Genomic DNA, 22,365 nt, shown 5'->3' with positions numbered 1-22,365 from the left:
TAGAACTATGAGTCTTAAAACTAGACATTTAATTGCAGAGGCTAGTCACTGTGAAATACGCCAAGTGACCCCAATGCATCAAAGACAGTAACAGTGCTCATATCCATCCCTCATGGAGAAACCCCCGAGTTCTAAAATAATTTAAATAATCACTGCCTTCTCTTCACTCTTCTAGCAATTTTATCTATACCACCCACTTAGTTGTATTTACTTCCTGATATTGTTATTGACGTGTGTGTGTGTGTGTGTGTGCATACGTGCCTTACTTTCATAACCGGATCTTAAGGCTTTACCTTATATTTCTTTGCACCCAACTTCCATCCCTTCCAACACCTAGGATGTCTTACACTTAGTAGGCCCTCACAGATCTTTCTTGATTGATTACATTTATCACAATCAGCATCTTTTTGTCAAAGAAGGAAATGTCATTGGTCTGATTTTTTTATTTATTTATATTATAATTTATTTTCTAGGTATTTTCTTCTGCAGATTACAACTCTTTGGTAACGACATGGGTATCAAATATCCTATGTATCAAAGTTGTGCTGATTACACCACTATTTAGAAAACGCATCCTTCTTCCCTTTAAATCTGTGGTCCCCGGCCACCACAGACCAGTACTGTTAGGAACCAGGCCACACAGCAGGAGGTGAGCTGCAGGGAAAAGAGCAAAGCTTCATCTGTATTTACAGCCAATCCCCATTGCTCACATCAGCCTCTTAGCTCCACCTCCTGTCAGACCAGCAGCAGCATTAGGGTCTCATACGAGTGAGAACCCTACTGTAAACTGTGCATGTGAGGGATCTAGGTTGATGCTCCTTATGAGAACCTAATGCCTGATGATCTGAGGTGGAGCGGAGGTGGTGATGCTAGTGCTGGGGAGCGGCTGCAAATGTGATAAATGTAGTACACTTGAATCAGCCCGAAACCATGCCCCACCCTCCCCCAGTCCGTGGAAAAATTGTCTTCCATGATACCAGTCCTTGGTGCCAAAAAAGTTGGGAATCACCGCTTTAAATGATGCATTTTCCTTTTTCCATATCTCAGGTATTCCTGCCATATTCCGGATGGTGTGAAAAATAACAATTTAAAGTAACAGTGGTAGTCACAGAAGACTGGCATTCTCCTAGACTGTGACTACACTCAGGTCTGCTATCTAAGCAAGAAGAGCCTGGCCTCATCTCTTTTGGCTCTGAATTCCCACATGAATGGTAGCAGGTCTATGAATCCTGTGGCTGCAGTAAGAGTTTTAGCTGTTTGGCAGTAGATACGGGGAAATGATAGAAGAAACAGATAATCATGTCATTACATTTTTGTTACCTTGAAACAAACTTGTGAATACAGATCACAAACTCACATGCAATAAATGTTTCAGATATCCCTCCAGAAAATTAATTTTTCTGGAATAGTCCAATCACCCACCTTGAAGTTCTCCACTCCGACTATAGAGCTCCCTTCTCTGTTCTCGCAAATAGGCGCTCATACTGATGGCGTGGGAGGAGGATTCGAACCTGCGATGGAACACGAGGCAAACAACAGTGAGCTGTCAGACAAAGAGGTGGTGTCCAGCTGTGTATTCCAAAAGTATTCCACTCTGGTCTGTGATGCTCCCTGATGTTCCCTGATCAAGAAATTTCGGCTATACCATGACAGAGCCAGGGACAGCTGCCATAGACCTTGATTTATGAACAATGTTCTTGGCTAATGCTCCTCTGCAACAGTATTTGGATCTTTTGCTTATCTCCATTTACAATTATGATCTGCCCCAACTTTCTTTTGCCTTCAGACTACCATCATCCTTTGCCAGCGTCCCTACTTGCAGCAACAAGAGTGTCCTATAAAGCTCAAAACCATCAGCGACTGCCAACTGCCACCATAGACATACTGGCTCCTGAGAGCAGAACTCTCACCTTTCCAACTTCCGCAGTTAGAGGACTAGTACAAAGGACATACTAGAAATGCTGTTGAATAACCACACCAAAGAAACAAAGCGTCTATGGTCACTCCCTAAACGTCCTAAAAATAATATCATTTCTAAATGGCTGCTTGTTTTTTGACCTGCTGCCTAGCACATAAAGCACTTTCAAAAATACCACACTACAAAATGTTTGTTCACACCTACCCAGGAACTGTCGCAGAGATCAGAAACATGGGGGATGGATTCATGATAAAGAACAGGTCTCTAAAAGCTAAAGCAATGATGTCAACAAAGAAAAAACAAAGACAAATCAGTCTTAAGAGAAACATGCAGGTAAAAAAAAAAGACCAGGTAAAATTATGACCACATCAAATCATAAATCTTGTGATGTGCTAAGAGATTCCATTTCAAACCTGAGACGTTCAAAGGCAGGATAACAGGCTGACAGAAGGAGGAATCCTTCTAAGAAAGACTGCCACTAAGGGAGAAGCAGCAACATAAGTAAGAGCAACAGTGATAATAGGAAAGGTTTCTGGCAACAAGAAAGGAGCACCATCATTTTCTTAATTATGCCTTCTTTATCCTTTACTTGACAAGGAAGATGAATACCAAGATGAATGTCAGTCTGCGAGGGAAACATTTGGGTTGCTTGATCCCCTCTCTGCACCCTGCCAAGAACTGAGAGGGCACTAACAGCTGGGAGGAAAGCAAAGTGTGCAGTACTTCAAAAGTGCCACCTGCCAGTCAAGTGCAGAAAAGAAGCCACTGACCTCCAAAAGCATGCTGACAGCTATTGATCAGAGATGGCGAGGGAAAAAAATAAACTCTTGAGCAAAGAATAGAGAGGCACACATTGTACAATAAGAGAGAACTTAAACATACTTAATTAACCTTGGCTAGGGGCAATTAAAGAGGGTAATAAAGTCCTTCACAGATGAGATAAAAACAGATTATAGTTCACCAAAATCTTAATCCTTTACGACTTGATGTATTTTTGCTACTCAGGAATTCTTTTTATGATTGCAACAAGTCACAGATTGATAGAATTTTACAATAAAAGAGGCACTAGAGAATATTCCGTCTCACCTCCTTATTTTATAGCCCCAGGCACCGAGCCTGCCAAGACAGGAGACCTGCCCAGGCACACATGGCTCATTAATGACAGAACCAAGACTGGAAACAGACAAATCTGTAATAACTGCCTGATTGTGTATCGATGATGAGTTTTTACTACTGCCCAACAATAATAAATGTGTAACAATTATTTAAGGTAATTTGTTCATTTCCAACAACTTATTTTTATTTTCAATACCATGACTTCAGATGCATTGGCTAAATGTTTGAAAGTGTATATGTGGTCTGAGGTTGAAAGCGGGGGTGATGGTTGCAAACATGAACTCTAAAAACACAGAAGCCTGCTTCCTGCAATAAATCCCGATTTAGAATGGTAAGTTGAGCTAGGAAGGGAAAGTGCGGAGGGGCGAAGGGGAAGGAAGAGAAGGGGAGGGAAGCAAAAAAAAAAAAAAGGCCTGGTTAGGCAGCTCTGAAGTGGTCCTGGTTGCCTCTATCAGCCACCTTGTCCTTCCACTACCTTTCCTGCTTGCTGGCATAGCCCAGGTTCCATGTGGGCATCCAGCCATGTGCTCAGACAAAGTGGCTCCCTCTTCAGCTGGAAGCCTAGCAGCAGAGATGAACATGCCTGGTTGAAGACGACCACTGTGGTCTGTTTCCCCATGCCAGCGACTGGTTTAGGAGTGGGCATCAGACCCAATCCTAGAACCTGCTGGAAACTTGCAGAGGAGCTTTGATACTTGTAGGAAAGGTCAATAAATGGATAATGAATGACTAATTACTAATTTCAAAAACACTTAAAATGGTACAGCCATTTTGAATGATGGTCTGACAGTGTTTTACAAAGCTAAACATAATCTCACTATCTGATCCAGCAATTTTGCTCCCAGATATTTACCCAAATGAGTGGAAAACTTAGTCTACAACATAACCTGCACGTGAGTTTTTATAGCAGGCTTTATTCATAACCGCCAGAAGTTGGAAGCAACCAAGATATCCTTCAACAAGTGAATAAACAAGCTGTGGCACATCCACAAAAAGGAATGCCATTCAGCAATACAAAGAAATAACCACCAAGCCACGTGAAGACGTGGAAGAATCTTAGATGCACATTGCTACGTGAAAGCAGCCAGTCTGAAAACGCCACATACTGATGACTCCGATTATATGACATTCTGGAAAAGACAAAAGTTTGTAGACAATGAAAAGATCAGTGGTTGTCAGGGTTAGGGAGCGGGGAGGGCTGAATACGTGGAGCACAAATGTTTAAGGCAGTGAAACTATTCTGTGTGCCGTGTAACAGTGGATACTTGAACTGTACAACACAGAGTAAACTCTACATGTAAACTAAGGACTTTAGTTAATGATATCTCAGTATTGGTTCATCAGTTGTAACAAATACACCACACTAATAAAAGGCGTTAATAGGGGAAACGGAGGGCGAGGGGAGAGTAGAAGGGAACACTCTGTACTTCCTGTTCCACTTTTCTGTACACCTAAAACTGCTCTAAAAAATTAAGTCTAAATATTAAAAAAAAAAAAAAAAAAAAGAGAGAGAGATTGATTTACAGGAAGAATCACATGCTATTGCCATGGCATTACCATCTTTACTGGACTGGAACCAATGGAACCACTAGGGCATAATCACAATAGAAAACATTACGGATGTGTTGAGGATGACAGGCAAAGAGATGGAAAGAGCTGGGTGCTACATTAAGGGAACCTCCATATTAGTCTTTATTGTGTGAGATAATAAATTTCCTACAGTTCAATCTATTCTATTTGAAGTTTTATGTTACTTGCAACCTAAAGCATTTAAACTGATAATGCATCTAGCCTCTGAATAAAACACTTTAAAAAGAAATGCATTCAGTAAACACAATGGATTTCATTACAGGCAAGGACACACTAAATCTCCTCTCTACTAGGCCAAAATATAAATGAACTCTTGGAACTTTCCTTAATTATTAAAACACTATGAATCCAAAATAAAAAACAAATCTCAAAAGTAAACTAATAAAAGATACTGCAACTGTGCAAGGATGATACTTCTGTAGTCACTTTACGTGCTTATATTTACAGACACAACTTCTTAAATAACTATTAACCTCTCAAAAGAACACACAAGTCTGGAGTTAGACCACCAGGATTTAAATCCTGCTTCTAGCACTTGTTAGCTATGTGACATTACATAAATTACTTACCCTCTGGTATCTCAATTTTTTCAGGTATATGAGAGGATTAAAAATAGGAAATTTGCCTATAAGGCTGTAATAAGTAAATGACATAATTCAAGAGAATGATGTAATGGCTTAACAGTAAGGATTCAGTAAATGTTAGTTCCTACTGCTGCTGAAATTTACTATAATCCATATTAAATTGTTTAATTGAGATTATTTTGAGAAACTCACCTAGAATGGTGCCTAGTACGTAGGAAGCACTCAATCAATGGTAGCTGTCATTATTATTGTCAATATTAATAACTATTAGCTATTATCAAGAGATATACACTATGGGCACATGGCCTAGTGGGGTTAACTAAGTTGGTAATTAGAAAAAAAAATTTCCAGATTATTCCTTTATTAAACATATAACCACACAAAGCCCAATACTGCTCGACACAGAAGATATGCATAACTTTATTAACAAAGGTTGTTTCTTGGCACTTGGGGCTTTTTCAAAGCTGACATATTTCATTTCCTTTCATTTCATATAAAAATCCCCAGAAACAACCAGAGAGTTTCATTTCCCTTAATTTTATATAAAACTCCCCAGAAACAAGTTCCAGAAATTTTTATTAAGATTTCAAGATATTCCAGTAACCATATTCCAAAACAGCCATTTCACCTTACAGAAAACAAAAGTAAACAAAACTGAACATGTATTCACTTTCTATTACTTACTTAAAATCTAATTCTGCTAGACAAAGTAATGGCTGTCGATACAGTAGAAAGTCATCCTACTTGGAGCTAGCAGTCCTTGACACCTGCTATCTTACCAGCAGAGTGATACTTACTTGAAAAGAGAATTTTTTGGCCTTTGAGGTTTCTTCTTGGCAAAAAAGGCTGCAAACTCTCGTCCAGTACTGGCATAGCTCAGTTGAGCTGATGGTTCAGAGGACGTACGAGTATTTTTCATATCCAAGTACTCAGTCAACAGCATCTGTACAACCAGATAAATAGTTTAATACACACATTTTAATGTGCTATTCAGAAAAACAATGTTAAAACCATGCAAATCTAATACTAAAATCTCTCCTAATATTCTGAAGTATATTAAACTGGTCATTTATTCTTCTAGTTGGAGATCTGATGAACGATTCATTATAAGTAGAAGGTCATCTACTTGTTAACCTGCTCATGAGAAATAGGGTGTGATAAGAATTTGAACATGGAGGTACAGGGAACATTTTTACCTAGTATCTACTATGTGCCAGGTACTGTGCTGAGTGAATTAATCAGTAATATTCTTTAGCATAATTTAGTCCTCATTATTCTAAATTACAGCAGCATTAGTAGCAATGCTGTAATATTTACTGAGTATTTATTATACTGCAAGCAAGGCACTAACCCATTTTAGATGTATTATCTCATTTAAAGCATAAAATTTTAGTAGGTAAATTCTCAGATTGTAGGTAAAGAAATGGGGCTTAGAGAGGTTCAGGAGCTGCAAAGTGATCCCTGGCAGACTGACCAGGGAGGCCATGCTCTTATCCCTCACTCCAATAAACCTGCCAAGGACAGGGATAGGAAGAGAAGCCATAGGAAACTAATAGGTCCTGACCTGCAAAGAATTTCCACAGCCACTATTAAACTTGAGAGCTTCAAATCAAGACATAGCAACTGCTTTTGTGATCAGCTACTGCCAACAGGTCCTGCTTATAAAATCAATTCAATTTAAAGCCTCATGGTGGCTAGGCACCTGTTCAGGCTCACACCTGTAATCCTAGCTCTCTGGGAGGCCAAGGTGGAAGAATTGCTTGAGCTCAGGAGTTCGACACCAGCCTAAGCAAGAGCAAGGTTCCATCTCTACTAAAAATAGAATAATTAGTGGGGCACAAGTAGCACATGCCTGTAGTCCCAGCTATTTGGGAGGCTGAGGCAGGAGGATCACTTGAGCCCAGGAGTTTGAGGTTGCAGTGAGCTATGATTGTGCCACTGCACGCTAGCCCAGGCAACAAGAGTGAAACTCTGACAAAACAAACAAACAAACAAACAAACAAACAAAACAAACTCATGGTAATCACACAGCAAAAATCTACAACAGATACACTAAAAATAAAAATAACAAATTAAAAAATTAAAACACACTATCAGAGATAATGGCAGTAGTAAATCCCTACCTACTGATGATATTGATTGTAAATTCTTCAATTAAAATTCAACTGACATTGATTGTAAATTCTTCAATTAAAAGACAGAGTAGCTTATGAATTAAAAAACAAGACCAACCTTATGTTCCATACAAGAAACTCACTTCACCTATGACACACACGGACTTAAAGTGAAGGCATAGAAAATTATATTCCATGTAAATTGAAACCAAAAAAGAGGAGTAGCTATACTTACATAAGACAAAAAAAGACTAGAAGTCAAACACAGGAAAAAAAAAAAAAGACAAAGAAGGTCATTAAATAACAATAAAGGGGTCAATTCACAAGAAGTTATAACAATAGTAAATATATATGCAGCCAACACTGGTGCACCAAAATATATAAAGCAAATACTAACAGACCTAAAGGGACAGATTGACTGAAATACAATAATAATAGGGGACTTCAACACCTGACTTTTATCAGACATATCATCCAGGCAGAAAATGAACGAAGAAACACTGGACTTAAACTATAATCTATATTGAATGGACCTAACAGACACATTTACAGAATATTTCATCCACGATACACATTCTTTTCAACAGTACATGGGCCATTCCTCAAAACAGACCATATGTTAGGTCTCCAAACAAGTCTCAACAAGTTAAAAATGTCAAAATCATATCACATATTTTTTTCTAGTCACAATGGAATAAAACTAGAAAACAATAACAAGAGGAACCTTGGAAATTATAAAAATACATGGAAATTAAACACTATGCTCCTGAATGGCCAGTGTGCCAATAAAGACATTTTGAAGGAAATAAAAAAACTTACTGAAAGTGACAAAAATGGAAACATAACATACTGGAACCTATGGGATAAAGCAAAAGCAGTACTAAGAGGGAAGTTTATAGGAATAAATGCACACATCTTAAAAAAAAAAGCCTTCAAATAACAACATAATGATGCACCTAAAGAAACAACAAAACCAAGAAAAAAACCAAACCCAAAATTAGTAGAAAGAAAGAAATAATGAAGAGCAGAAATCAATGAAATTGACATTTTAAAATATAAAATGGCAACAAAACAAAATGTTGTTTTGAAAAGATAAACAAGATTGACAAACCTCTGGCTAGACTAAGAAAAAAAAAAAAAAAAGAAGGCCCAAACAAATAAAATCGGAGACAAAAAAGAAACAATACAACTGATACCACAGAAATACAAAGGATCACTAGGGACTATCATAAACAACTATATACCAATAAATTGGAAAACCAAGAAAAAATGGATAAATTCCTAGACACATACAACCTATCAGATTGAACCATCAAGAAACAGAAAACCTGAATAGACCATTAAGAAGTAGCAAGATCTGGGCAGTAAGAAAAAGGTTCTCACCAAGGAAAATCCCGGGACCTGATGTATTCTACCAAACATCCTTCTCAAACTATTTCAAAAAATTGAAGAGGAGGTATACTTTCAGACACATTCTAGGAGGCCAGCATTAACCTAATACCAAAACCAGATAAGGACACAACAAAATAAGAAAGCTACAGGCCAACATCACTGATAAACATAGATGGAAAAATCCTCAACAAAATACTAGCAAACCAAATTCAAGAACACATTAATAAGATCATTCACCAAAATCAAACAGGAATCATCACAGGGATGCAAGGATGGTTCAACATACATTAATAGATAAATATATTATGTCAACAGAATCAAGGACAAAACCCACATGATCATTTCAACAGATGCCGACAAAGCATTTGATAAATTCAACATTTCATAAGGAAAACTTATAATAAATTGGTACAGAAGAAAAATATATCAACATGATAAAGGCCATATATGAAAAGCCCACAGCTAATATCATACTACTGAATGGGGAAAAATTGAAAGCCTTACCAATATTATCTGGAAAAAGACAAGGATGCTCATTTTACCCCTTTTATTCAACATAGTACCGGAAGTCCTAGCCAAAGTAATTAGGCAAGAAAAAGAAATAAAGCGCACCCAAACTAAAAAGGAAGAAGTCAAATTATCCTTGTTTGCAGATGACAGGATCTTATCTTTAGAAAAACCTAGACTCCACCAAAAATCTCTTAGAACTGATAAACAAATTCAGTAAAGTTGCAGGATACAAAATTAACATAAAAAATCAGTAGTGTTTCTATATGATAACAACCATCAAACTGAAAAAGAAATCAAGAAAGCAACCCTATCGACAATAACTACAAAAATAAAATAAATGAATAAATAAATAAAATGCTTAGGAATAAATTTCACCAAAGAAGCAAACGATCTCTACAAGGAAAACTATAAAACACTGATGAAAGCACAAAAAAGTGGAAAGATATCCCATATTTAAGAATTGGAAGAATATTGTTAAAATGTCTACGCTACCCAAAGCAATCTACAGATTCAGTGCAATTACTACAAAAATACCAGTGACATTCTTCACAGAAATAGAAAAAACAATCCTCAAATTCATATGCAACCACAAAAGAATTTGAATAGCCAAAGTGATTCTGAGCAAAAAGAACAAAGCTGGAGGCATCAAAATACCTAATTTCAAATTATACTACAAAGCTATAGTAAATAAAACCATATGGTACTGACATAAAAGTAGACACATAGACCAATGGAACAGAATATAAAACCCAGAAATAAATCAACACTCTTACAGACAATTCATTTTCAACAAAAACGCCAAGACCATACATTGAGGAAACACACTTTAATAAATGGTGCTGGGAAAACTGGATATCCATATATAGAAGAATGAAACTCTATACCCTTACCTCTCTCCATATATGAAAATCAAATCAAAATAAATTAAAAAGACTTAAATGTAAAACCTGAAACTATAAAACTACTCAAAATAAACATTGGGGAAATGCTACAGAACTCAGTCTGGGCAAGGATTTTTGGGGGTAACACCTCAAAAGCACAGGCAACTAAAGCAGATATAGACAAACAAAATCACATCAAGCTAAAAAGCTTGTGCATCGATAAGGAAACAATCAACAAAGGAAAGAAACAATCTACACAATGGAAAAAAAATATTTGCAAACTATCCATCCAACAAGGAATTAATAACCAGATTATATAAGAAACTCAAACAACTTGATGGCAAAAGAACAAATGATTTCAGTAAAAAAATGGGCAAAAGACCTTAATAAACATTTCCCAAAAGAAGACATACAAATGGCCAACAGGTACATGAAAAAATGCTCAACATCATTAATCACTAGGGAAACACAAATCAAAACCATATTGAAATATCATCTCACCCCAGTTAAAATGGCTATTACCAAAAAGACAAAAAAACACAAATGCTGGTGAGGATGCAGAGAAAGGGGAACACATGCACACTGTTGGCAGGAATGTAAATTAGCACAGCCATTATGGAAAACAGTATGGAGTTTTCTCAAAAAACTAAAAATTGAACAAAAATGTGATTCAGCAATCCTACTGTTGGGTATATATCCAAAAGAAAGGAAATCAGGATATCAAAGATATCTGCACTCCTATGTTTGTTGCAGCACTGTTCAAAATAGCCAAAATATGGAATAACCTAAGTGTGCATCAACAGATGAATGGACAAAGAAAATGTGGTACATATACACAATGGAGTAGTATTCAGCCACAGAAGTGAATGAAATCTTGTCATCTGCAGCAACATGGACGGAACTGGAGGTCATTATGTTAAGTGAAATAAGCCAGGCACAGGACAAATATCACATGTTTTCACTCATATGTGGGAGCTACAGTAGTAGATCTCACAGAGGGAGAGAGTAAATTGATGGTTACCAGAGGCTGAGAAGGGAAGTTGGGGGAATAAGAGAAATTGGTTAATAGGTACAAAAAATTCTAGTATTCAATAGTATAGTAGGAAAATTATAGTTAACAATAACTTATTGTACATTTCAAAATAGCTAGAACAGAATTATATTGCTCCCAACACAATGAAAAGATAAAATGTTTGAGGTGGTATATATTCCAATCACACTGATTTGATCATTACACATAATATACATGTATCAAAATATCACAAGTACCCCCAAAATATGTACAATTATATAACAATTTCAAAAAACTTAAAATCAATCCACTTTAGAGCCACAGACATTGAAGCCTGGGATAGAATCAGCTGTCCTACTATTTATTTCTAATACCAGTATTCTAAAAAGTTCCCACTGTTGTGAAAAAAAAAAAAATGCATATCTGGAACAGAAATCATCAAGGTTCCTAAGAATATCTAACCTAGGACTAAAGCATATCAACTCATTTCTATAATCACTCACCGCATATAAAATTTTAAAATACCCAAGTAGTATAGCACAGATAGGCCAGCAAATCTATCCATGACTCACCCAAATCTACCCATGAAACTTTTCAGTGACTCGGGGTCCCATATAATTACTCATTCATTCATTAATTCATTTAATGAAGGTTAAAGGACGATATCAAGCATTGTCACCTAAGAATATTTATGTAGCATCCTGTGTACATGATACAGCCCAAAGTAGGTTTTAAAGCAATTATGTCTCTTTTGTAAGCACATACACATTACTCAGTACTTATTAAGTATCAGAAATTTTTAAAATATCAGATGTTACTTGAACCTCAAATCTATGATGTCAGAGTTCCTATCTACATTTTAGAAGAAATGGAATTAGTGGTATTAAGAAATTGACCTAAGATCTTATAATTACAGAATAACAGAGTAGGATTTCAACCAGGTTTAATTGACTCCAATGTGTATGCTCTTAACCATGACACCCTACTCCCACTAAGAGCATACAGACTGCCAATACAAATGGGCCTTTATGTGGCAGTAAACAGACTTTATTTATTTCATGTTATATAGGATAAAGATTGCAGAAAGTGTAAAACATGTTAAACTGGTCAATATTTTTTATTTATTTATGAGGATACTGGAATATTATTTAGCATGCTGGTGAAGCATTGTAACGACAAATACTATCTCTGTTAATACATCACCCAAACTACCCAACGGTCAGGAAGCATATTGATTGGATCTCTAGTAACAACGCAACTGAGAGAGTCAATTATATTATAGATTTGGCACTGCTGCTAATAAGATTTTCAGCAATCCATGATCAAAAGAAGGCTGGTAAACCAGAGAAGAATTTCAAATTGATGTAACATAGAAATACACCTACAAATGCACTGCCTCATTCATGTTTCACATTTAACACCAACATGACAAAGAGATGTTTCTACCAAAGCATGGAAATACACTAATACAAATAATTTTTCTGAGGTACTTAGTCTTAGAATTAAAAGACTGGCCTTGTACAATAAAATATTGACTGACCAGGGCATAACTAACCAGCATCTTCAAAACCCAGGTATTTTAATTTACTGTTCTTTTCCTCTTCATCAGTAAAGTCTCCTCAATTATTACCTCTCAGCACTAAGTCCATTCCTATCCACTACAAACACATACCTACCTTCTCAGCAAAAATCTTGCTTTCATCTTTATGTTTTTTCTACAGTCTTATTTCCCTTTTATATTCAGATCTCAAACTTCAAAAAGTGGCCTTCCCATCTATTGTTCCCTTTACCATGATGTAGTTGTTTCCTGATTTCTCCCCCAAACTCCAGTTCTACATCTGTGACTGCCATGCATGACATATTCACATATTTCACTGATAATATCAACTGTTCTGAAACCCAAATCATCTTCTAGAAACCAGTAATCCCTTCTGTCTTCTTTCTGTTTGCTTGTCTTATTTCCACTTATCTTCAGATTTAAAACTCCGGAACCATCTGTTGGTACATTCCCTTTTGCTCTGTGTCCATAAAGGAGTTAGTCCCCAAGTTCATTAATGACTCCTCATCAACTCTCTATTAGTTGGCCCTTTTCTGTCCATTTTGACAGCCACCAACTTAGTTCAACTCATCCAGTTTTCCTCATTCTTTTCTGCCTCTCACCTCTTACTCTTCCAGTCCTTCCCATATATCATCAACAGAGTGACAGTCCTAAAACACTGCAGATATCATCCTAAGGTCACTCATGTCATTGTCTATAATAATCTGACTTCAATATATGTTTCCAGTCATATCTTAGTTTCTCCAACATGAACCAAACACTCCAATCAAAATCACCTACTTAACTCTTCCCTGAATATGCCTGGGCCTTCTCATTTCTGGAATACCTAATCTAGATTACCCTCTCTCCTAAATAAATTCCAATAAACCCTTCCAAAAACAGTTCCAATGTTTTCTCATCCTTCTCAAGCCAGTCTAAGCCAACGTCCCCTTTTCTGAACTACTAAAACATCCATTTTCCACTTCATTCAATAAGTATTCATCAAAAGCTGCCTGACACTATTAGTTTTTATTTAATAAAAAGATGCCTAACTATCCCCAATTTATATGGCCCTTAAGGCATTATATTTCTTTACTTGCACTACAAAGTCATGCAACATATCAGTAAATTTTTTAAAAATATACTGAATTGAGGAATTTTTAAAAAACGTGTAAGAAGCCTTATATGTTATTATATGCAAATGTTATATTCCTTCCAAAGTAGAATAAACCCTGTAAATGAGTCTTCAATACAAAAATCTATAATAAAAATAAAGGTATACATGTGATTTTAACCATAGGCTAAACAGTTATGATTTGTGTTTGTTTGTTTCATTGTGTTTCCCTCTTTGGCCTAATAGCATTCAACAACAGTTGGAAATACTGCTTTAAAATCAGGTAAAGTTTTATTTTGACACTCACATTGATAAAAGTGATTTTTAAATATCTCAAAGAACAAAAAAGCTCCTATTTCTAAGCTGCCTGAAATTTGTTTGAATTAGGCTAAATCTTCTACTACAAAGTTATGACGCAAACATCAGAGGCCTGGTATTAAAATATAACTTTATATTAGTAGTACTATTAATAGTATCTTCATGATTCCACATTATGGTGGATAATGTATGTCTTCTAAGTTGTACATAAATATTCTAGGCACACACCTATGAGTAAAACTTTTCATTTTTATAAAAGGAACCAAGTTTTACTGGCTGTATTTTGCCTAAGGAAAATCACCCAAGATTGGAATTCTGGGGCAAAGGGTATTACATATGATATCTAATAGATCCTGTCCATAAAAAAATCTGCAGAAGATAATTCCACATCATGCTCACTCTAAATTCCTTCATACCTTAGGCATGAATTTCTTCTCTATTTTTAAATACTATGAATTTCTATTTCTTTTTTTTTTTTTTTTTTTTTTTTTGAGACAGAGTCTCACTCTGTTGCCCAGGCTAGAGTGAGTGCCGTGGCGTCAGCCTAGCTCACAGCAACCTCAAACTCCTGAGCTCAAGGGATCCTCCTGTCTCAGCCTCCCGAATAGCTGGGACTACAGGCATGCACCACCATGCCCGGCTAATTTTTTCTATATATATTTTTAGCTGTCCATATAATTTCTTTCTATTTTTAGTAGAGATGGGGTCTCGCTCTTGCTCAGGCTGGTCTCGAACTCCTGAGCTCAAACGATCCGCCCACCTCGGCCTCCCAGAGTGCTAGGATTACAGGCGTGAGCCACCACGCCCGGCCAAGAATTTCTATTTCTTACTGATTAAGAGTTCAAAAATAAAAGTCAAAATGTATGGGTGTTTTAACTTAAAAGGCATTAATCTGTAAAACTGAAGACAAGAAACATGAAAACACAGTTGAAAGTACCTGAAAATCTATATATCCCAGTGACATCATGATTCACTACATTTTTTGAGAACCTAATATGTTGGATGGCTCTGTGGTCAAAGCAAAGATTATATAATGCATTAAAGAACATACAAATTAGGGTAGTGAGGCTTCTCTTCTGCTATTATAGTTGATTAGCAGTTGCTAAGATGCCAATTAGAAATCTCATAATGTTAAAATTAGCACCAAAATTTTGAGATTTATAACTTACATAACATTGGTAACAACATTCTGAATGAATTCCACGTTTACCATTTAATCTTCTTTATTTAACATACTGCCTGTGACTGCTTGTGATTATACATGCAGTTTTCTAAAAATAAATACGAGATTTATAGGCTTAGAATAAACACATCTCCTGTCGTCAGCTTCTCCACTTCTCCAAGTAACTTCTCATTCAAAAACCCAGATCCCCCTAGGTACTTAATGTTGTAGATCCCTTTCAGGTAACTTCCTAACTTACAAAAAGCTTTCCTCATCTAATAACTGTTCCCCAACTATATAATGGACTCTAATAGCCATGCTTATATAATACCCTGTGATCCCACCCTCTCAGCCATGGCAGGGCTGTCCACCAGGGAGACAGCCAATCCCCAATTAACTAGATTCTCTTTCCTAGGAATGTGCTTACATTGACTCTATGGGTCAATGTAAATGAGGAGATGTAAATTCTTTGGGGCAACCACCTTTTACAATGTGGATGGAAAATCAAAGAAAGCCAATCTGTAGAAAGAGAATAAAGAACTAGGCCAGGTACAGTGGCTCACACCTGCAACCTGTGTGTTTTGGGAGGCCAAGGCAGGAGGATCACATGAGGCCAGAAGTTAGAGACCAGCCTGGACAACATGGTAAGGCCCATCTCTACAAAAAATTTAAAAATTAGCCAGGCGTGGCTAATTACAGGCATGTGTATGCCTGTAGTCCCAGCTACTCAGGAGAGTGAGGCAGGAGGACTGCTTGAGCCCAGGAGTTCGAAGCTACAGTGAACTGTAATCACACAAGTCCAGCCTGACTAATACAACAAGACCCCATCTCCTAAAAAAAAAAAAAAATTACTAGATAACTACAGAGAGAAATAGGAGACCCACAGGAGAGAGATTTAAAGGCTGCAACCTTTAAATATTTTCCACAGTTTTACAGGTCTCAAATCCAGTTGCTGGTAAGTTCTTAGATTTTCTACCCTTCAGTTCTATAAAATATCTCTCTAGCCTCTACTATATTTTCTTTATTTTTTCTTTATGATAGCTTAAATGGTTTTTTGTTCCTTCACTAAGATACCTATAGATAGATGAATATATACTAATATGCATCTACTGACATTTATATCACAAATACTGTTTTTGCAGAATACTGGTATCTCATAAAAACAGGAGTAGTGGTTTGCACAGATGTCAATTTATTAACATAAAACTACGAATCCAATTCTCTTGACTACTGACTTCACATATTCAGTGATTTACATCAAAGCTGTATTGGTCCTCCTTGATTAATCTGAGAACTAGACTGCTTCTTATGACAGGAGGAATAATAAGGTGAAAAAAATCACCTTGAGCTCCCAACATGAACTAAGACTTCCATTAGGCAATATTTTGAATGTGCCTATATTAAATACCATAATTTTCAATAATTTGCTCTTTTAAAATGCAGATGCCCAAGAGTTTGTGTTCCAATCACAGCAAAGCAGCTTTCATTGGATGAGCCTTCATGCTAATAATTGTAAAAGTTGAAAAAAATATAATAAAATAAGAATGTGAATGCCCTGGAGAGGAACCAAATTATGCAGAAACTGGCAACTACAATCTCTGGAAAAAGAAAGGAAACACAGTAGGTTCTTCTGGTTCTCCCCCAGAGGGCGCCTCCCAATTTTCACAGAGCAAGGGCAGAGAGAGCCCAAGCAGGAAGTACAATCTTAGGATATGGAGAATGTCTAGAAAGAAATTCAGAGAAGCGTGAGAGGCAAAATCATTGTAATCTACCCCTCAAATTATCATCTTGATTCTTGAAATATTACAACAAAGAGACAGAAACAATAGAGCAATATTTTAAAAATAAGACCTCCATTTAAAATTACTAAAAATTATCAGGTTCTCCCCATCGGGTTACTAGTGAATGGAATGTTAATAACAGAAAAAGTTATTTTTTTCAATACAGCAATCTAATTTCCCCATTTTATAAGGACTAAAACATTCTGCAGTAAGGAAACCAAAAGAAAAATAAACAGTCATTTTGAAAATGGAATGGCTGTCTGCTTAATTATGCTCATTGTCAATGGCAATTGTATAATTAAAACCACTATTAGTATAGTCTTGTTGATAGTTCATTACTTTAGAGCTCAGAGTAAAACAAACCAAGACAAACCAAGAGTATGCATGTATTTATGTATTTTTGGTCTTTTATCAAGCACCTACCAGCAAAGCCGAGATCAAAGAGCTCACATTTTGCCTTTTTTTCCTTTATCCCACCAAAATAGCTCTTAGTAAAGAAAACCCTATTTTATCAGCTTCTAAAAGAATATTATCATTCACTTTAATTTAAATATATATTTGTTTAACACATAAAATATGCAAGGTATTGTACTGGATAAAAAACAGGAGTGAAAAAAATAAATCTTTCCTTCAATGCGCTTACCTACTAATAGAGTCACATATGCACAATTACAATACAAAGGAGTAAGTGGTAAACCATAGGATAAAGAAATGGCTACAAATATTTAGAGGAGGGCACAATTGCTCCTAATTAATTAGGCAATGGAAAAAGGCTTCAAGATCACGGCACTATAGAAGGACATAAACAGACTCTCAGAATGTGTGAAAGCCAAAAGAAAAAAAATGGCAGAACAGAAAAAGCAAAGAAATAATACTGTGGAAATTTAAGGCATCTTCAGCAAACAAATATTTCAGGTGATATAAAACTGAAAAATGAGAGTCAAGCCTGGAAAGGTGGTACACTGACAAACTTTGAAGGACCTTTAACATCAAGCTCGTGAATTGGAGTCAAATGCAAAATGAGGAGGCAAAACAAGATTTTAAATAGGTGAATGAAATGGTGATAATTATACTCTATGCAAATTAATCTGGCAGCATATAAAGTAATAAGCTGGAAGGCAACAGACTGGGGGCAAAAATAAATGATTAAGAAAATACTATGAAGGGAGAAGAGGGAGAAGGGAAAGTCAACCAAGATAGTTCAAGAAAAAAAAATAATAAATTTTAAACTAAAGTAGGGGTAATGAGATTATTAGGGACAAATTAGAGAGTTAGGGACAAATTTGAGAGTCAATTCAGAGGGGGGAAAAAAGAACAAAATATAACCATTATGCAAAAAAAAAAAGAAGTAAATAAATAAAAATAATGGCTAAAAGACTGCATTGTTGAGGAACTAAAAAAAAAATTATGGTTCCATGAACAATAATCAGGAATATAGGAAGAAGAGGTTTAGTAGAACAATAAGTTTAGTTTGAAATATATTCCCCTATGAAGCACACGAATATTCATATTCATGTGTACTTTGAAATACATAATATGAAGAGGTATAGTGTTGATGAGAGTTCCATAATTTATAAATTAACTTGTATTAGGAATGCTAAGTGTATGTCTATAAGCTCATGAAAAAATTATCAGCACTCTGAAAGTCATACATCTTCAAATATCTGCAATCTAATTCTATCCCATAATAGCTCTAAAATGGCTTTGATGAGGTACAATTTATGTTTCATAAAATTCACCCATTGTAGTGTTCAGTTCAACAATTTTTAAGTATTAATAAATGTACAGAGTGTGTAACCATCACCACAATCGTATTAGAATACTTCTATCACCTCAAAAAGTTTCTTCATTATGCTTTTCACAGATGCTTTTGATCAGGTTGAGAAAGTTCCTTTTTTAAAAAAAATAATCAATAGGATTCAAGTGCTTTTCTGTATCTATTGAGATGATTATGTGGGTTTGGTCCTTTATTCCATTAATACAGTACATTGGCTGGGTGCAGTGGCTCAAACCTGTAATCCTAGCACTCTGGGAGCCCAGGGTGGAAAGATTGCTTGAGCTCAGGAGTTTGAGACCAGCCTGAGCAAGAACAAGATCCTGTCTCTATTAAAAATATAAAAATTAGCCAGGCGTTGTGGTGTGCGCCTGTAGTCCCAGGTACTCGGGAAGCTGAGACCAAAGTTTGAGCCCAGGAGTTTGAGGTTGATGTGTGCTAGGCTGCCACCATGCACTCTACTCAGGGCAATGGAGTGAGACTCTGTCTCAAAGAAAAAAAAGTTAGACTATTAGAAAACATGTAAAAAATAAAAATAAGGAAAAAATACAGTATATTAATTGATTTTTAATAAATCCCAATTAATCATAATACATAATGCAGTTTATATGTTGATCCAATTTGCTAATACTTTGTTCAAGACTGCTACTTCTATGTTTGTGAGGGATATTGCTTCATAGTTTCCTGTGATATTTTTGGCTTTGTTATTAGGGTAATATTTGCCTATTAGGATGCACTGGAAAGTGTTTCCTCATCTCTATTTTCTGAAAGAGTTTGCAAAGGATTGGTATTATTGCATTTCTAAATGTTTGCTAGAACATTTGTGCGACTTGTGTATGGGCAGGAAAACTTTTAATTACTAATTTAATTTACTTCTTATAGGACAATTCAGATTTTCTAATTTTTCTTGAGTCAGTTTTGGTACTTTGCATCTTTCTAGAAATCTGTTCAAATCATCTAAGTTGTCTAAGTGATAGGCGTAAAGATGTCCATAATATTCCCTTATAATCCTTTTAATTTCTGTAGAGTCTGTAGTGATGTCTCCTATTTCATTCCTGATTTTGCTATTTTTTTGTCATTTCTTTCATTTTCAATTAGTCAATCTAGCTAATGATTTATCAATTTTTGATGTTTACAAAGTATCAACTTTTGGCTTCATTGATTTTTTTCTATTGTTCTGGTATTTATTTTATTGATTTTCATTTTCATTTATTTCCTAACTTCTGCTTGCTTTGGGTTTGAGTTTTTCTCCTTTTTCTAGCTTTTAGGGTAGAAATATAAGATTGTTGATTTTAAGATTTTCTTTTTTCACACATTTTTCATTTAAAAGTTTGTTGTTTTATTTCCAATTATCTGAGGAGTTCTAAATGTCCTCCTGGGTTTTTTGTTGCTATTGTTGTTTGTTTAATTCTTTTATGGTCAGAGAATATAGTTCGCGTGATTTCAATCCTCTTAAATGTATTGAGATGTACTTGATGATCTAGCATATGGTCTTGCATGGAGACTATTCAATGTGAACTTGAGATAATTTCTACTCTGACGGTTTTAGTTAGAGTATGCCATATATGTCAGTTTAAGTGAAGGTGGTTGATAGTATTGCTTAAGTCTTCTGTGTTTTCTGTCTAGTTGTTCTATTAATTATTGAAAGAGTATTGAAATCCCTAACAATAATTATTGAATTTTCCACTTCTCCTTTAATTTCTGTCAGTTTTCCTCCACATATTTTGGATCTCATAGTATTTTGATGGTTTGTTATTCCTATTTTCACTCTTAGAAAATAAAAGAGACCAAGCTAGGAGAAGACATAAAAGTGGTCTCAATATCCAGAGGCACATTCCTAACTTCAGCTTCAATATATTGTCTGCCCATCTCCTTCAAACATTCTACCTGTTTACATCACTTTCTCCCCTTTTCTTATCAATGTTGACTACCATGCTATAGGCTTTTCTTGCACCATTACAAAAACTTCATCTACTAGTATTTAATTCTGTGATTAATTAACATAATTTTACTCTATATGAAGGCTCGTAAGTTTGAGCATAACACATTAATGGCTCCTTCTATCATCACACAGTCTTTCTCAGTCTCAATTCCAACGACCTCCACTCTGTTACTCTTTAGCATTCTTTGACCTTAGGAAATACTCCATCTCTAAGGTGGCCAATTCAGAAGTCTCTGACCACAATGCTTTATCTCTTCCCAACAAATATATACCTCTTCCTTCTCAGTTTGCATTAAAATTCTGGGAAGATCAGTCTGCACATAGTAATAACTTGGAGAATTAATTCATTATAAAACAGAGATTCATGTGCCCTGCCTTAGAACTACAAAAGGAGTGGGTGATACAGAAATGTAGAAAGTCTGTGCTTGAAACTGGCTCTACTACTTATTAGCTATATGACCTTGGCCAACTTAATTAATCTCTATAAGCTTTATTTCCCTCATCTGTGAAATAAGGATAATAATAGAAACTAAGTCAAAGAATTAATGTAAGAATTAAAAAAATCATATGTATAAAGTGCTTAGCACATAACAGACTATAATTTGTTTTCTTTTTTAATGCATTCCAGGAACTATATATCTATGATATTACCTCTCTATGCTTCAGAATCTCAGTTTCCTTATTTATAAAACAAGAATAATGATATTATCTACTCCATAGTACTATCATCAGAATTAAATGTGCTAATACTGCAAATCACTTAGAATAGCAGTCCCGAACCTTTTTGGCACCAGAGACCAGTTTCATGGAAGACAATTTTTCTACGGATTGCGGGGGGGGGGGGGGGTGATGTTGTAGGTGGGGGATCACGGTGCAGAGCTCAGGCAGTGATGTCACCCTGCGTTCCTAACAGGTCACAGACTGGTACCAGGCCGTGGCCTGGGGTTGGGGATTGCAGACTTAGAACACTGCCTGTAGCACAGCAACTACTTTATAAGTATAAATAAATAAATGAAATTATATCCTCATCATCTTCTCAAAGCTATCATTCTTCTTCTTTCCTTTCCCACTTTGCTCTACAATAAAGACCTTGATCGCTAAATCCAGGCTTCTGTTAATACTAATTCTCTAAACTTTTGGAATATTTTCTTTCACTTCAATGAGTGTGACCACCACATTTTTCATCCTAACCACCTGAATACTTCATATACTCTTGCTCTTGTTCTCTTCCATTTTTCATTATTTCTGCATTTCATATGATTCCCAAGTCTCCCTCTTACATCATACTTTCTCCAGAGCTCCAGTGACACACTGCCATTGCCTGCAAGACCATCTGGGTTTTCATATCCGTAGCACAATAAGCAGCTGAAAACAGTACAGCAGATTTTTAGGAAGTGCTGAAACATGGGTCCAACAAACTCAGCCTGACCAAGCAAAGTCTTTACTACCCCTCTCTTCAAACAGAGGAAAGGAAGAGAAAAAAAGAAGGGCTCCCTAGTTACTCTCTCTTTATGTCAATGCCATTATCATTTTTCTGATCACCCAGGATCAAAATTTGTAGTTAGCTGTGACCCTTTTCAGTCTTGTTCTCCAAATCACCTGTCAAATCCTATAAATTTC

General features: G+C 35.9%; 1 protein-coding gene across 1 annotated transcript in view; it reads right to left on the bottom strand.

Annotated features, from left to right (window-relative positions):
* Nucleotides 1–22,365, bottom strand: part of EXOC4 (exocyst complex component 4) — a 738,581-nt gene that overhangs the window by 533,075 nt on the left and 183,141 nt on the right. Inside the window, exons 8-9 of the mRNA XM_069462610.1 lie at nt 6,006–6,151; nt 1,423–1,511 (exon numbers count right to left, since the gene is read on the bottom strand). Of these exons, the coding sequence (XP_069318711.1) occupies nt 1,423–1,511; nt 6,006–6,151 (235 nt within the window). The remainder of the gene's footprint in view (nt 1–1,422; nt 1,512–6,005; nt 6,152–22,365) is intronic.

This window comes from Eulemur rufifrons, chromosome 29 (genome assembly GCF_041146395.1).
Source record: "Eulemur rufifrons isolate Redbay chromosome 29, OSU_ERuf_1, whole genome shotgun sequence".
NCBI lineage: Eukaryota > Metazoa > Chordata > Mammalia > Primates > Lemuridae > Eulemur > Eulemur rufifrons.
Note: the sequence above shows the minus strand (reverse complement) of the source record. Positions and strands in the feature narration are given on the sequence as shown.